The 18,074-nt window shown below is 39.3% G+C and overlaps 1 protein-coding gene across 2 annotated transcripts in view; it reads left to right on the top strand.

Moving 5' to 3' along the window:
* Positions 1 to 691: 691 nt before the first annotated feature.
* Positions 692 to 18,074, top strand: part of DECR1 (2,4-dienoyl-CoA reductase 1) — a 35,880-nt gene continuing 18,497 nt past the window's right edge. For both annotated transcript variants that reach the window (XM_047783634.1, XM_047783635.1), the window contains exons 1-4: positions 692 to 774; positions 15,163 to 15,365; positions 16,941 to 16,998; positions 17,098 to 17,184. In XM_047783634.1, coding sequence (XP_047639590.1) covers positions 727 to 774; positions 15,163 to 15,365; positions 16,941 to 16,998; positions 17,098 to 17,184 — 396 coding nt within the window. In that variant the 5' untranslated portion in view covers positions 692 to 726. The remainder of the gene's footprint in view (positions 775 to 15,162; positions 15,366 to 16,940; positions 16,999 to 17,097; positions 17,185 to 18,074) is intronic.

Here is an 18,074-nt window from a genome sequence, read left to right as displayed (position 1 = left end):
CTAATATCCATGAGGATGGGGGTTCTATCCTTGGCCTTGCTCAATGGGTTAAGGATCTGGCCTTGCCACAAGCTGTGGCACAGGCCAGCAGCTGCAGCTCCAACATGACCCCTAGCCCAGGAACGTTCACATGCCTCCAATGCAGCCCTAAAAAAAAAAAAAAAAAAAAGAAAAGGATAAACCTGCCTTTCCCTGCTATCTCTCAGTGTTAAAGGGCATTTTGTCCTTGGAAAAGTCAAAGCTGCCCAGCTTTTTATTAGATTTCAGCCACTTCCCCCTAATTAGGCAAAGGGAAGCTGTGTCTTTAGTATATTATTGCCGATGTGCAGTTCAGCTTGGACTTAGGCACCGAAGGAATAAACATAAATTATTGACAAGCACCTGGGCAGTATACACATGCCACGTCTTTCTGCAATCTGCACTTTTCTGGCACAGTCAATTCATCCACCAAGGCCATCTAAAGCGCTATTATTGGCCTTAACATTATTTTTACAATCCACAGACAAGGTAAATAGAGAACAAGAAAAAGCATGGGAGAGGTCAAGCTGGGCAGTGCCCTTGGGCTCAGACCCATGTAGAAGGGCTGTCCTCCTACGGCAGGCCGTCCTGGCCGCTAGGGGCCAAACCGCTGCCAAGGCCAGCCTGCTCCCCGCCCAGTTTGTGGAGCCTGGGTATTTCAGGCCGGCCCCTTGCGCCCCCGCGCGTTCCTGTGCGGAGAGACAAGACATGGCGCTGCTAGGCCGGGTTTTCGCCCCTGGACACGGTCCTCGGCGGGTAAGGCGGCGCTGGGACGGCCCAGGTTCCCGCGCGACCCTCGCGAGCATTCTGTCCCGGGCGCGCGCTGAGCAAGACGGGATGGGGGGTTGCCTGGTCACCGGGAGAAGCTCATAACCTGGATCCGCAGCCCCTGGTGGGGGGAGCCAGGACAGTGTGTCAGGCGGAGAGAGGAGAAAACACTGGGGCCTGGGGGAAATCTCGCGAAGAGCGCGAGCCCTGCGACTAGGTTTAAGGAGAAAAGTAATGTTAGTCTGTTGTCGGAGGACTTCCTGGTATATGTTTGTGTTTGTGTGTAGCGGGGTGGGGAGGGCACGCCAATTCGCAAAGGTTTCCCATTCTTAGAAGTTTCAAAGTTGTGTGTAAATAGGAAAAGAGACGGACACTACATACTTGCCCTTTGAGGTAGGAGAGGGGGACCAGGTGGGGGAGTGGGGACTGGAGGGAGCATTGGCCTTATCTGCAGTTCTCTGTTTTTTGTTTTGTTTTGTTTTTTAATGAAAAGTGTTAGTTGTGCAGTTAAACATTAATACAAACATATTCACATTAAAAAAATAAAGAAAATCCAGCTGTTTATAGTTCCCTTCCTAGAGATAATGCTGGCAGAATTGCATCTCAGGCAGGCTTCCTCATAATTTTTTGTTTTCGTCTTTTTTTGCCATTTCTTGGGCCACTGCTGCAGCATATAGAGGTTCCCAGGCTAGGGGTCTAACTGGAGCTGTAGCCACTGGCCTAGCCAGAGCCACAGCAACTCGGCATCCGAACTGCGTCTTCAACCTACACCACACCTCACTGCAACACAGGATCCTTAACCCACTGAGCAAGGCCAGGGATTGAACCCTCAACCTCATGGTTCCTAGTCAGATTCGTTAACCACTGAGCCACTAAGGGAACTCCAATTTTGTTTTGTATTGTCGACATCTCTTTTGCAGACCCCCTAGTCAAAATAAAATTTGCAAATAAAGTAAGTGGGAGGGGTGAAGAAAGAGAAAGGAAAATGAAGCTATAATATCCAGGATGGTCCCTTCCACCAACTAAATTAAAACAAACAAACAAACAAAACTTAGCTAAATGAAACTAAACCAGAAATCACAATTTCCTTAGCCAGTTTAGAAAAATTATTCTGCCAACTGTGAAAAACTTTTTTCAGTTCAACACAAAGGGCAGACTCTTTTTTTGGAAAACATGGACAAATTCCAAATGTAACCACAGGAAATGGCATAGTGAATCTGAAGTAAAAGACAGCTTCCTTTTAAAAAGTGAGATTTGTTCAAGGCTAGGGTTTTATTGATAATATTTTTCTCTTCCTGTAAAGATTTAGCTTCTTGTAAAAGATGGATGTATTTTCTGATCTTAAAGAACTCTCATTTGGATCCTACAGTGGCTCTGTAAAGTAGAAGTCTTCAGTTTTTGTTTTTTTTAAACACATATCATTTGAATTGTAGTAACCTTATCCCAGTTCTTCTAATACTATTAGACAATACAGTATGAGAGGGAGAAAATGAACTCTTTTAAAAATTAATTATGGAGTTCCCATTGTGGCTCAGCGGAAACGAATCTGACTAGGAACCATGAGGTTGCAGGTTCGATCCCTGGCCTTGCTCAGTGAGTTAAGGATCCAGCGTTGCTGTGAGCTGTGGTGTAGGTCACAGATGCGGCTCGGATCTGGCATTGCTGTGGCTCTGGCGTAGGCTGGTGGCTACAGCTCCAATTAGACTGCTAGCCTGGGAACCTCCAAGTGCTGCTAGTGTGGCCCTAAAAAAAAAAAAAAAAAAAAAAGACAAAAGACAAACAAACAAAAGAAATTAATTATAATCTTGTTACCAAGTCCAGGCTCACTATCCTGTAAGTTTTGGTCTATAGGCAGCATCCAGGATGACTAAGCACAAGTGACAGAGGACAAAGATTAAAGTAAAAGGAGCAGATCAATATGGAGTCAGATTTGTGTTAACCAAATGCAAATCCATGTGCCCAAAAATCAGTAAGACCAAACAATACCGAAATACCAGAGTTTGGAGCAGAAAAATTTCATTGCAGGGCCATGAAAAGGGGTGGCTTGTGCCCCCCAAAACTCTCTGAAGGCTTTAAGCAGAGCCCTTTTAAAGGCAGGGTGAAGGAGGTAAGTTAGTTGTTAGTTGTTGCAACTTTCTTGGTGTGGGAGCCTTTGTTCTTGTAGCTGCCCAGGTAGGTCAGGTCAAACCTCCAACTGAAATAGATACTATTCTCTGCTTTGCAACTTTTTTTTTTTGCCTTTTCTGGGGAAGCGCCCCTGGCATGTGGAAGTTCCCAGGCTAGGTGTCTAATTGGAGCTGTAGCCGCCAGCCTACGCCATAGCCACAGCAACTCGGGATCCAAGCCGCGTCTGCAACCTACACCACAGCTCATGGCAATGCCGGGTCCTTAACCCCCTGAGGAAGGCCAGGGATCGAACCCAGGAACCTCATGGTTCCTAGATGGATTTGTTAACCACTGAGCCACGAGGGGAACTCCTTGTTTTGCAACTTTTTAATCTGAAAATGTAATACTCTTAAAGTCCCTAGCCTTAAGAATAGGCTAGTCTGTTCAGGCTATAGGCAACATTCTGTTACAAAAGGTGCAGAGTATGACTAAGCACAGGCAACAGAGCACAAAGGTTAAAGTTAAAAGAAACATCTAAATGGAGTCAGATTTGATCTCCCCTGTTACATTTCCTTTCTAGCACATTCAGGCTTCTGTGTGAATGAGTTCCTGGGAGGAGAAAATCTTCACATTTGTGAAGTGAGAGGTTGATCCAGGGAATATAATATTTATGTTGGCAAATACAAGTTGTTACAATTAGAGCCCCTGATTTGAATATTTTAGTTACTAAGATCCATGAGAAATGTTTCATTTGTTATACATCCTATTTATGAAGTGCTATATTGTGCTCTTAGCTGGTAGGTCTCAGTTCAGTGCAATATTAGTGCTGTTAGCTAGTAGGCCTCAGTTCGGTGGGGTACTAATGAGAATTGGCTCTGTGCCTAGCCCTGGGGATGCAAAGATTTAAAAATTATAAACCCTGCTTCTTCTTCTTTTTTTTTTTTTTCTTTCTAGGGCTGCACATGCTGCCTATGAAAATGCCCAGGATGAGGGTCTATTAGAGCTGCACCTGTCGGCCTATGCCATAGCAACCCCATATCCGAGTCATGTCTGCAATCTACACCATGGCAATCTACACCCTTAACCCACCAAGTGAGGCCAGGGATTGAACCCGTATCCTCATGGATACTAGTTGGGTTTCCCTGCTGAGCCACGATGGGAACTCTGAGCCCTGCCCTTAAGTTGCTTGCTCTCAGTTTTGCTGAGGAAGACATTCACTCATTCAATAGTTTATCAGGAAATACTAATTAAGTGCATACAAAGTTTCACACATTACTTGGTGATCCTTACTTGAAAAGTAACTCTGCCATCCTTGAGCTAATAGTTTCATGTATGTTTTTCAATTTTGTGAGTGGTCCTTGAAATAATTTAGTGAAACAAAAGGGGTTTAAGTAAAATAGGAGTTCCCGTTGTGGCTCAGCCGGTTAGGAACCTGACATAAGTACCTGCAAGGATGTTGGTTTCATCCCTGGCCTCACTCAGTGGATTAAGGATCCAGTGTTGCCTCTAGCTCTTGCAGATGCGATTAGGATCCCTTGTTGCTGTGGCTGTGGCATAGGCCAGCAGCTGCAGATCCAAACCAACCCCTAGCCTAGGAACTTCTATGCCGAAGGTGCAGCCCTAAAAAATATTTTTTTTTTAAAGAAAGGAAATAAAGTGGAATAGAATAGGAAATATCAGAATTCATGTTATATAGTAAGGTTAAATTTAAAAAAAAGTTGTATTCTTTTGTAAATTCATTCTTTGATATCTGTGGTACACATTGCTATACTTTTTTTTAATCGAGTAAGAACTACTAATTTTTTTTTCAATTTTTAAAATTAAAAATAATTTTTTCCACTGTACCTACAGCATGTGGAAATTCCTGGGCCAGGGACCAAACCTACACCACAGCGATGACCTGAGCCACAGCAGTGACAACACTGGATCCTTTAATGGCTAGGCCACCAGGGAACTCCTAACTACTATTTTTCCAAAAATGCTGCTTGGCCAATATAAATTCAAGTAATACAGTTAAGTTAAAACAAAGTAACATGGGTACCTCGAACTGGCCACCTAGAAATAACCAGAAATAACATTTCTGGCCACCCAGAAATAACATTTGGTGAGCATCATTCTGGGCATTTGTTTGTGTTTGTAAAAGGATGGGGGGGGAATAGGCATAATTTTGCTGGAATGTATCACATTTATTTTTCCCATAGAATTAGTCAACATCGTTTCATTGTCCTTTGTAAGGCCATCTGGGTGTTTTTTCCTTGTTTGTGTTTTGAGTTTTAAAAATTATTATTATTATTGTCTATCCATAAAGCCTCAGAAATCTTTCTTTACCCATCTCAATATTCCACAGTGTAATCTTTTTTTTTTTTTTTTTTTTTAAGGGCTGCTTATGTGGCATTTGGAAGTTCCTAGGCTAGAGGTTAAATTGGAGCTGCTGGCATAAACCATAGCCACAGCAATGTGGGATCCAAGTGGCATCTTTGACCCACACCACAGCTCATGGCAATGCTGGATTCTTAACCTTGAGAGAGGTGGGCTAGAACCTGCATCTTCATGGATACTAGTTGGGTTCTTAACCTGCTGAGCCACAATAGGAACTCCAGAATACAAGCTTCTTGGAGGCAAGGATTTTCATTTCCTATATCTCCAGCCCTAGAATAGAGCATAACACAGAGTAAACATGTAATGTATTGTGTATAAAATATATTTCTTACTATGGTCTTTGTTCAGAAAATGTCTGAAAAATGATAGTCCGGTGGGTCCTCACCAGGCATCGTACTTAAAATGTAGATGTGTGCAGAATGCATATATCAACAAAGCAGCATGTGCCCAGGGGAGGCAGGGAAGATTTCAAGGAGGAGGAGGCTCCTAGAGCTGATTTTTGGGGGATTTACAGGGCACCAAAGATAATCTAGATGTAAGGAATAGCATGTATCAAGAAGTGAAAGAGCATGGCCTATTTTTGAAAAGTATCAAGGTTTGGTATTGTGGAATTTGTGAAATACTGGGGTCAGAGAGCAATGTATGGAAATGAGACTGAACAGGTTTCTGGGGGCCAGGGCAAGACAGGCTTCACTAATTTATGTGGCAAATTGAGCATTTACTGTTGCAGAAACCATGGCAGCAGAAAGAGACAAGAGGCAATTGGAGATGTGGAGTAGCCAGGTTTATTCAGCACCAGAGGAGTCGTTTATTCAGCTCAGAGGAGTCGTTTCCAGAGTCTGAGCACTAGGTCTTTGTTCTGAGTAGCTTTTATACAGTACAGACTTCTGGGTCTTATTTTTCCTGCCCAAGCAGTCTGGCCTTCCCCCTTCCCCAGAGCAGACAGAGTTCCTGCCCAAGAAGCTGAACAAGCAAAAATTACAAAAGTGAAACTGAAAAGCAATGCTTGGAGCTTGGTTTGCCGGGCTGCTAGCAAAGACATAAGTTGCTACAAGCTTACAAGAAGGGTGGTATGTGGTGAGCAAAGCTGCTGACACATTCAGGGCAAAGCTCAAAGCTGCCTCCTCAGCCCCAGGGGCGGGGGTGGGGCGTGTTGTTTCTTTAGTTAAGACTCTTACTTCATTACTATGTGTTAGGCATTACACTAGGGATATGAGCATGAGAAAAAGAAATGATTTCTGCTCTCAGGAAGCTTACAATCTAGTGACATTATGGTCTAATGAAGTATGTGTGATGATAAGGGTTCTTGATTTTAGAAGGGATCCAAATAAATAGATAGCATCCCTCTTCTCCAGTCTGAAAAATGAAGGATTAGTAAACATTAGCCAGGGGGAGGAGTAAGAGTAAGAAAGTTCTAGACAGGAGAGTGGCCTCTACAAAAGTCCAGACTAGAGTAGGGGGCAGTAGTGTAGTAGGAAGGAAGGAAGCAGGTGGTGACAGCAGGATAGTGAGCAGCCTGTGAGCCAAATTAAGGAGCGAGAGCTTTGTCCTGAATGTGTGGAAGTGGGGGTGAGAGTAGAAGCAAATGGTCAAACCCTGGGTAATCCTCTTTCCGGATGAGAGGCCATGGTGGTCTCATCTAGGGAATGATAGTACATGGGAAACTTGAAGTGTTAGTGCAAGTCTTTGTGCCCAATGTACAGTGAGGCTAGACAAACCAAAACACTGGAATTTGGAACAGAGCAGGGTTTATTGCATGGCCATGCAAGGATATGGGTAGCTTGTGCCCCCAAAATATCTCAAACTCCCTGAACCAAAATTGCCAAGCATTTTCAAAGGCAAGGTGAGGGAGGGGCATGGTTGGTTGTTGCAAAATTCTTGGCACAGAAATCCTTTGTTCTTGTAGCTGTCCACAGAGGTCAGGTCACAATGTTCCTATAAACCTCCATCAAGATAAATGTTATACTTCAGAGAGGAGCTAAAGCAGAGGATATAGGGGAAGGGCCTATGCTGGTAAGGTCCCATAGGTTCCTGCTTGGTTACAGAAGTCTGGCGATATTTAGGAGGTAAATTGAGAGGCCTTGGTAGTAGGGGGTGAGGAAGGAAGATTGGGTCATGCCAAGGAAGTCAATGGCACCATTAGAATTGTGAGTAGGAAGATGGTATCATCTGGTGAGACTTGAAATGGGGAGATATACACGTGATGAGGGTCTGTACTAAGGGTGGTTGTTGGAGATATTTAGGACTAAAATGAACCTGACTTAGTGGTTCGGATATGTGGTGTGAGTTGAAGCCCTGATATCTATCTTGGGTTCCTGAGAGAGGTCATTTATGAGGAAGAGCCAGAGGGAAGAGAGGGGTAAATGATGTGCCTTGAAATATTAAAGGGCCTCTTGAATTTCTAAACTGGTATACAGATAATTTAAGTTATAGAAGTGAAGATGAGGATGTTAATTTTGTCTGGGAGTGTTAGGGAAGACCTCAGCCTTTGAATGATGAATGTTGAGTGATAGTGGGGATTGATTTGTATAAAGATAGTGAGGTAGGAAACAGTTTGTGTTTGGGAAACCCTGCATATTTTGGTTTTCCGGCATATAAATTTTAAAGTGAAAAAGTTCCCGTCGTGGCTCAGTGGTTAACAAATCTGACTAGGAGCCATGAGGTTGCGGGTTTGATCCCTTGCCTTGCTCAGTGGGTTAAGGATCTGGCGTCGCCATGAGCTGTGGTGTAGGTTGCAGACGCAGCTCAGATCTCTAATTGCTGTGGCTCTAGTGTAGGCTGGCGGCTACAGCTCCGATTAGAACCCTAGCCTTGGAACCTCCATATGCCGTGGGAGCGGCCCTAGAAATGGCAAAAAGACAATAAATAAATAAATAAATAAATAAATAAATAAAGTGAAAAAGAATAGGGAGATAAGGCTGGAAAGATGTGCAAAAGCCAGGTCATGAAGACTTGCTGTGCTAGATGAAGCTAAGGAACCTGGATTTTACGCAGCTGTTGGAAGCCATTGAAGAGTCTTAAGGGAAGAAGTACCATGAGCAGGTTTGTGGTAGTTTGGAGAAGAGTATTGAGATGGGTTGGGGTAAAGGGAGACTGGAGGACAGAGACAAGAGATTGTCCATAGGCCCTTCATATTTTTGAATGGTGGAAGATAGGAGCCTTTGAAGTCAGGCAGTGGATGAAGAGGAAAGATTGACTGGAGAGGTAAAATACATGGGACTTGGAGATGGATGGAATATATTAGGTGAAGAGAAAGGATGTGAAGGAGTCATTAGATGGAGTAACATGGATGAATGGTGGCCTCAGAGCTCAAATTGGCATGTGAAGAAATTTCGCAACAAACCCCTACAAAAGCTAACTTTGTTATCTTAAAAAAAAAATCTAGATCTCAGATTATTCCCCACAGGTTATTATAAACATCAAAAAATGTTGATGTTAGCCAGGGTTAGCCAGGGAATTCTAAAGTTAGCCAGGGTTTCTTACAGCCCATATTAGAAAGCATTTAATTGATGTTTGGTAACTCTTAGTTTTTAAAAGAAGATTCCAGGTAGAAAATAATCTTAGCTATCCTGTATTCCTTGTTTTTTTCTTTCTTTGTCTTCTTCTTCTTCTTTTTTTTTTTTTTTTTTTTTTTTTTAAGGGCTGCACCTGCGGCATATGGAAGTTCCCAGGCTAGGGGTTGATTCAGAGCTGGAGCCTACACCACAGCTCACAGCAATGCTGGATCCTTAACCCACTGAGCAAGGCCAGGGATTGAATCCACATCCTCATGGTACTAGTCGGGTTTGTTTCTGCTGAGTTGCAACGTGAATTCTTGACCACTCTGTTTAAAATGACAGTGCTCTCCCCATATTCTACGCCTTATTTTTACCCACAGCAAGACATTAGCTTTTGATATAATATATATTTGGCTTAATTTATTTATCTCCCTCCCCTTTCCCACCAAGTTAATCTCTTTGAGGGTGGAATATCATATCTTTTGCTCACTGCTGCATTGCCATTGCCTAGGACAGTGTCTGGGGCATAGCATATGTTCTGTAAAAACTTGCTGAAAAACAAACAAAAAACTTGCTGACAATAAATGAGTTAACTCTATAACTAATCATATCAGGCTTATTTTTAATACTTTTTCATACAGGCAAATTCCCAAATCAAAAGAAACCCTTTTCAAGAGCAGGGGTTCTATTTCTTGGTTCAAAGGAGATAGTTATGTTAGTTTTGGCTAATGAAATGAGGATCAGTAAAGAGATGACTCAAATGAGAGAAGTGAAGCAGAAGTGAAGACTCCAGTTGAAAATTGCCCACTAATTTATCTCTTTGATTTCATCTCCTGTATTGTAGTACTGGTGAAGCATCTATTTGGTTTACATATGATTGTATACAGATAAGACTTGTAATGAAAATGGGAAGTGCATGCTGTAACACAGAACAACTGCTTTTTCAAGGGCTCCTGTTCATTGCTGATAACAACTGTATTATTCAGCCTAGCAGCTGGAGCTTGGAGTCCAGCTAACTTCCCTTTATATTTGCTCAGCCTTACCTTCAAGTTACCATGGCAACAATCTCTCTTTTCTGCAGAAGCTTAGAATTATCAGTGGCCTCTGTGCAGTGCCCTGTTTTAAGTGAAGGAGGGGGTAGAGTTGCTGGAGCAATCCACACAGGCAGAGTTTGAGCTCAACAGCCTGTAGCAAGCTCTGAGGTGGATAGAATTTGGGCTTTTCAAGTATTTTAAAGTTTATAGGGTCACTATTGGCATTAGCAGGTAGGACAACTCTTCATTCTGCAGGAATAAATATTTCTGCACTGGAGAATTATATCTGCTTGAATTTCCAGATGCCTACAGCTATGAACTATGTCAACTATGCTGAAGTGGCAGTGGGTCTGGCATTGAAGAGAATGCATGCATGTCACAGACTTGTGTCCCTTTTAGCAACTAGACAAAATCATGAAGTAGTTATTGAAAGCTTGCTGTGTGTGTGGACTGTATGAGTTACCTTGGGTATGCAAAGGTGTGCATTTTTCAAAGTCATCCTCTGAAAAATAAGATTGGGCTTTACTGAGCCGACATTTTTATATGATAGTTAAGGCCCAGTTTGCAAAGTATTTATCATGTCAGTTTGACTCAAGGTAAATTGATTTAAAAAAAATACTGATTTTGACCGAAACCAACAAATAGTTGGAAACTCCAAAAAAATATATATGCTAATATTTCATTGTTTCTATAAATGTAGCTGACACTTAATTTTGGAAATAGAATAATTAGTCTTCAAATAAAGCATACATCCTTATCATGACACAGGTTCTATTCTAGTTTTCTTGTTATAATTTTGTTTTCGTCTGTACACTTCCCATATTGTGTGCATGCATATGTGACTTGTGTTAACTATATTTAGTGAATAATTAATTTATGACTGTATTGAACATTTAACAGTATAAAAGGATATGCAGTGACAATATAAGAAGTCCTTCTCCCAGGTGGTTATGACTATGAATAGTTTCTTATGGATCCTAACAACAGTTTTTGTTCATATATCAACATATGTAAAAAACACACAAATGAGAGCATTTAGTATGTTTTACCCCATCTTGGATTTTTCTTTTGGTGTATAATAACTCCCATTGTTGGTATTCAACTAATAATTCCTTGAGTGATTGAATAAACAATATATGTAGCAATGTTTACATTCAGCTTATAAATTCTAAATTCTTTTAATAGATACACATAGTATGTTGTTATATGGATGTGCCCTGATTGGGTATATCCCCTATGAAAATGCAGATAGTTTTTCTAGACTTTCTACCACAATGCTTTAATGAATATATTTAGCTATTTGAGCCCCTTGCATTTCTGTGTTCCTAAAAAATGAATTTTCAGAGAATTTTGTCAACTTTTGCAAAAAGCCAACTGTTTTGTTGTTGTTGTTTTGGGTTTTTTTTTTTTGCTTTTTTTTGTTTGTTTTTTTTGCTTTTTTAGGGCCACACCTGTGGCATATGGAAGTTCCCAAGTTAGGGGTCAAATTGAAGCTGCAGCTGCCAGCCTACACCACAGCCACAGCAAGGGGGGATCTGAGCCACATCTTCAACCCATACCACAGCTCACGGAAATACCAGATCCTTAACCCTCTGAGCAAGGCCAGGGATTGAACCCCAACTCATGGATACTAGTCAGGTTGGTTACTGCTGACCCATGACAGGAACTCACCAACTGGGATTTTGAAAGGGATTTCATTGAATCTATAGATCAGTTTGGGGAGATCAATTTAGAGATGAAAAGATCTCCAGAGAAATCAATCTTTCTATGGAAGATGCTTTCATTTTCAAAACCAAATTATTTCTAGAAAGACCACAAAGCAAGATTTGAAAATCTTTAAAGACCTATTTTGTATCTTTTTATGGCTCAAAAGAAATGGCCAGAATGCTTTTTCAAGTTATTCAGGATCCTTTGTAGAAACAGGAGATTGAATACAATATGATCCTATGAGGTCTATTCATCTCTATGTGACTTAACGTTGAAATGAACAGCATGCTTTTAGGCAAACAGATGGCTTTAATATTCAATAGCATATATGCTGTGAATTTTCCAAAGGTAATATGAAATTAAATAGCATATCAGTTTCTTCACTTTTGGTTTGGTGGTGAAGGGGAGTTATATGAGCAGTATTGACTAGATCAAATCAAATAAAATGGGTGAGACTATGCTATGGTATAATCTGTTACATTAGAGACACTTATTAGGAATTGTTATTTCAAATGTGATTTTTACCTTTATAACCTTTCCTCTATCAGTTAGGAAGTTGAGAAAATGTATTAAAATAAATTTAAAAAGAAAGGTTGTATGCATATATCTCACTTAATTTATCTTTCATAAAGTACTACATCAAATTCCCTATACAAATCAACTCTAAACAAATAAGAAATGATCATAGAGCTTTTGGAAAATTAGAACACATTTTTTTCTTTATTACTAGGTAATGATAAACTCACCAGGCTACATGTGCAAATTTCCTGATTAACCATCTTAATGTAATAGTTCTGGAGGTGGAGCCAGCTTTAAGTAAAACTGCCATATGTGCAGAGAAAGATTACTGTAAATTGCTTGAATTATCATGCTTTGGTAAAAGGATACAAAAAGAAAACATGAAGCCGAAAAACATATAATGTCCGGTATGGAAGATTACAAGATTGGCTAATTTATCTTTGCCAATTATTTTATACATGTTTTCAAATTTTGTCTTTCAATAGTTTTTCTGCTGGTAAAATCAAATCATATTTATTGAATAGATTTTGAAATTTCTAAAAACAGCAAACATAAAGAACAAATAACCATCCATTATTCCAATCACTTAGACATAATAACTGTGAAAGGTAATGAATGGACCCTGAAGTTAAATACATTTTAGCATTGGGTCAAGTCTTTACTACTTACTATTATTTGTCTTTAAAAGTTAGTTACTTGAGGAGGTCCCGTCGTGGCTCAGTGGTTAACGAATCCGACTAGGAACCATGAGGTTGCAGGTTTGATCCCTGGCCTCGCTCAGTGGGTTAAGGATCCGGCATTGCTGTGAGCTGTGGTGTAAGTTGCAGACTGGGCTCAGATCCCGCGTTGCTGTGGCTCTGTTGTAGGCCAGCAGCTACAGCTCAGATTAGACCCCTAGCCTGGGAACCTTCATATGCTGAGGAAGTGGCCCTAAAAAGGCAAAAAAAAAAAAAAAGTTAGTTACTTGACCTTTCTGTTTTATCATGTATATAATGGGAGTAACAATAGAGTTTACCTTATAGGGTTGTTGAAAGTACTTAGTAAACCTGGCACATAGTAAATTTTTTTTTTTTGTGAATATTTAATCTATTACTTACTGTTGTTTTTTCCTTTTAGTCTTTTTTTCGTCTTTTTTTTTTTTTTTTTTTTTTTTTTTTTTTTTGCTATTTCTTTGGGCCGCTCCCGTGGCACATGGAGGTTCCCAGGCTAGGGGTCGAATCGGAGCTGTAGCCACCGGCCTATGCCAGAGCCACAGCAACTCGGGATCCAAGCCACGTCTGCAACCTACACCACAGGTCACGGCAACGCCGGATCGCTAACCCACTAAACAAAGGCAGGGACCGAACCCTCAACCTCATGGTTCCTAGTCGGATTCGTTAACCACTGCGCCACGACGGGAACTCCTTTTTAGTCTTTTTTTCTAAGCATATATTTTTATTTATAGTTAAGAACATCCTATATATTTCTTTTTTTTTTGCTTAACATCATATTATAAGCATTTTCTTGTACAGTTTCCAGTTGATGAATCACCTTATCCTAAATCATTGACTGCTTTTCTAATTATTTCCTTAAGGTAAATTTCTGGTTCTCTCGGAACACTGATGGCAGGCCATTTAACATATAGAAATGCTCTAGCAGGATATCACAAATTCTGGAGTTTTGATCTTGCAGCCGTGACCTGGTGGGGAATATCACATGCCCCACTGGTGTGATCATTAAACTCAGTATGAGCTCAGTGAGTAGAGAGAAACAATAGACAAGGTGGTTGTAATCTTGGTTCTGCAACTTAGGTGACATATTTAACTTCTCTGGGCCACTCCTGTACAATGGGGTAAAAATAATACCTATTTCATGGGAAAAATTAGTTAGATACCTAATTTTGACACATGGTAGACACTTAATATTAGCTCTTTATTGGTTGTTATTATGTTCAATACTTCAGTCTGTTTTCATAATTAAAAATGAGAGAATGGCAGTGATTTTAACAAGTAATATGAGTAAGCTATAAAATATAAGATAGGGCAATACAAATAGTTCTTAGTTGAAAAATTTTTTTCTTCCATTTAAAATATAACAAGTATATATATACACACATATATGTATATATACAAACATATATTTATATATATACACCCACATATATATTTTTTTGGCCTTACCCATAGCATGTGGAAGTTCTTGGGCCAGTTATCAAACCCACGCCATAGCAGCTACCCTGAGCCACTACAGTGACAATGCTGGATCCTTAACCTGCTGTACCACAGTGGAACTCCATAACAAATATTTTTGTCTGTTCTAGATTTATTTCCAGAAGACAGCATGGGAAGAGGCATTCAATTTAATAAACCATATAAAGTACTTTTTCTTTTTCTTTTTTTTTTTTTTGGCTTTTTAGGGCTGTACCTGAGGCATGTGGAGGTTCCCAGGCTAGGGCTTGAATCAGAGCTGTAACTGCTGGCTTTGGCAATGCCAGATCCGAGCTGTGTCTGCAAACTAACTATAGCTTGTGGCAACATCGGATCCTTAACCCATTGAGCAAGGCCGGGGATCGAACCCTCGTCCTCATGGATACTAGCTGAGTTCGTTACCACTGAGCCACAAGAACTCCCTAAGGAGTTTTTATAATTTTCTTCAGTGATTCAAAGATGGAATGTGATTTTTATACAGATATTCTTGTTAAAAGACAAAAATGCTTTAATGTTTTTAAATTTAAATTTAAGCAAAACACATAAACATTCATAGAGTGATTTATATGTGCTACATAATCTTCTAGGTTTAATATTTATATTAACTCATGGCTTCACAATGTCTCATGAAGAAGGTTCTATTGTTATTACCAATTGTAGAAGAAACCAAAGCAATGAGGTTATATAACTTGCTGAAGCTTATTTGACTAAGGAGAAAGTTCTATCCTATGTAGTCTAGCTCCAAAGTTCATATTTTTATCTCTTCTGCCATATTACTTAAATTCCAACAGAAAAATAATAAAAGTTGATTAAATACAGTACCAATATGTTTACAATGAGTTTGTGTTAATCCAATAATATCAATATTAAAGAGTAAGTTTAAAAAATATTCATTTCTTTTGTGGGAATACAAGTATGCAAATTTCAATGTATTTTTTTTTCTTTTAGTTTTTCACTTATGGAACAAAAATATTGTATCAAAGCACTGAAGCTTTTCAGTCTAAATCCTTCCCACCCTTTCAAAAAGTGATGCTGCCACCAAATACTTTTCAAGGAAAAGTAGCATTCATTACCGGGGGAGGAACTGGCATTGGTAAAAGAATGACAACTCATCTGTCCAGCTTAGGTGCACAGTGTGTGATAGCCAGCCGGTAAGTTGGTCTCAGCAAGTTGCCTGACAAGAGTCTTTTAATGGAATAATTCTGTGCCGCAGTATTGAAAACACTATTTGGCAGAGTTTTTTGATTTGCAGCTTAATCTTTATGAAATATCTTTTAGAGTATTTAAGTAAATCTCCTTGAAAAATGTTAGTTATGATTTGTGATGATTGAAATAATGATTGGTTATGGAAATAATGATAAATACATGTCACAAATTCAATGATAGAATTTTTTTCTGTATATGAGTATGAAGTTAAAAAGTTCTACGTTGAGGCTGCTTCGTTTTCAGTAATTACTGATTCAGTAGATACTTAGCCTTGTACCAGGATAATAAATATAATATTTCCATTTTCTTTAAGATGTGTAGATATTTCAAAACATCTATTATGATGAATGTAGGAAGTGTGAGACCTTGTGGAAAGAATTCCTTCTTATTTAGGCATATCCTGGTACCTTAAAACTATGCAAATCTAGAGCTTTAGAGACTAGTCAAAAATCTACTCCTTCCTCCAGTTTTGAATAGTATAAAATTTTGGGGTAGACTAAGTTATGTGAATGACAAGTCACTATGTATAAATTAAGGGGCCACAGGAATTTCTTTCAGATGTTTCCTTTAATGCAAATTGGCCAGAACATTTTTTCATGTTGTAATGTTTTTAAGAGTGTTAATATTTTAACATGATTTACAATGTTTATATTTCGTGTTTTTCTCAAGCATATACGATTCTGAAATCATATAGCTTGTCCAGACTCAACAATTTGGTCTAAAATTTACTAACTTAGATCCTATACATAGCATAGATTATATTTTATTTATTTTTGTTTCTGTTTTTTGTTTTTTCTAGGGCCGTACCCATGGCATATGGAGGTTCCCAGGCTAGGGGTCTAATCGGAGCTGTAGCCGCTGGCCTATGCCATAGCCACGGCAGCATAGGATCCAAGCTGCATCTTCGACCTACACCACAGCTCACACTGAACAAGGCCAGGGATCTAACCCGCAACCTCATGGTTCCTAGTTAGATTCATTAACCACTGAGACACAGTGGGAATTCCTAACATAGATTTTATTTGGTTTAACATAAGCTTCATCATTCCACGAATGTGTTTTGCTTCTAAAGCAAGCTTGTACAAGCAAATAGATAGAAATGAGTATAATTAAGGAAATAATTTAAAATTTATGAGTATATACAAAGTAACTTGTTTAAAGGTAATTCAATAAATTAGTGTCAGACATATGACAATTTCTTGAATTGACTTACAGAAAATAAAAATTCATTCAAACTGACTTGCTTGTAGATACAGCATTTCTCTTGTCTCAAAAATGCATGCCTTTATAGCAACAGATTCTTGTTTTCTTTTCTTTTCTTTTTTTTTTTTTTTTGACCATCTCCACGGCATGTGTAAGAAATCAAACCCTGTGCCACAGCTGCGGTAATGCTGGATCCTCAAGCCCCTGCACCACAGGGGAACTTCCTCTCCTTGTTTTTTAATTTATGAATTTAAAAAGAAAAATATAACATGAAATCATTACAGAACTCATGCAAAGTACCATATGTTTATTTCTAGGAATATTGACATTTTGAAAGCTACTGCGGAAGAAATTTCTTCTCAAACTGGAAATAAGGTACACTTAAAACAGTTACTTAAATCAGATTTACTAATGCTTGTGGGTTAGGAAGTCTGAAAAGATGTAGGATTCTTTTTTCTCTTTGTTATTTTGCAGGTTCATGCAATTCAGTGTGATGTGAGGGATCCTAATATGGTGCAGAACACTGTGTCAGAACTGATCAAAGTCATAGGACATCCTGATGTAAGTGTAATGGCCATAAGGCAAAAGGATGAGGCGTTTGATGTTGATAACACCTACCAAGATGTATTAAGGAAATAAAATATTGATGTGAGCGAATGCTATGTTGAGAAGCACCTGTTTTCCTCTAGCAAAAAGCCATCTCTGCTTAAAGCAGGGAATAGATTAGGTGGACTGTTGCACCATTTCCTTTCACGTATACTTAAAAAATACATTTATAGTCATATAGAACAAACTTGATTTCACTTTATTTAATAATACTATGAAAAAGAGCAGTTGTCCAAGGGCACAATATCTAGTTTAAATGATTCATGCTCTGCTTTTCTCAATAATTTTTGATTATCAGTGGAGGAGAATAATACAAACAAGGAAACCTACAAAAAAATCCTCAGATTTTTCCTTTTAAGATCTGAGATATGTATGGGTATTTTACCATTGTTTAATTGTAAAGAAGCCTTTTCCTCCAGTAGTCTCGAAGAGAGCACTTTTCTATGTAAAGATATTTTCAGACAGACCAATAATATCTGATATAGAATTGAGTGTAATCTCTATTGGTAGTGAAGAAACAGGTCATCAACCTAGAGTTTCATTAGGTAAATTAAGCCAAAATGACACCAGAAATTAAAGGCATTTTAGTTGAGATTCCTTGAAATAAATTATACTCACATGGTGGATTTGCTTAATATGTATTCCTTCCTTCCTTCCTGCTCTCTTTCTCTGTTTCTCTTTTTCTCTCTCCCTCTCTCTCTTTCTTTCTTTCTTTGTCTTTTTAGGGCCACACTTGCCGCATATGGAAGTTCTTGGGCTAGGGGTCGAATTGCAGCTGTAGCTGCCGGCCTACAGCCACAGCAACATGGGATCTGGGCCTCATCTGCTACCTACACCACAGCTAT

The sequence above is a fragment of the Phacochoerus africanus genome, chromosome 6, assembly GCF_016906955.1.
Source record: "Phacochoerus africanus isolate WHEZ1 chromosome 6, ROS_Pafr_v1, whole genome shotgun sequence".
NCBI lineage: Eukaryota > Metazoa > Chordata > Mammalia > Artiodactyla > Suidae > Phacochoerus > Phacochoerus africanus.
The sequence above is the reverse complement of the archived record's forward strand: the minus strand, read 5'-3'. Positions and strand labels throughout refer to the sequence as shown.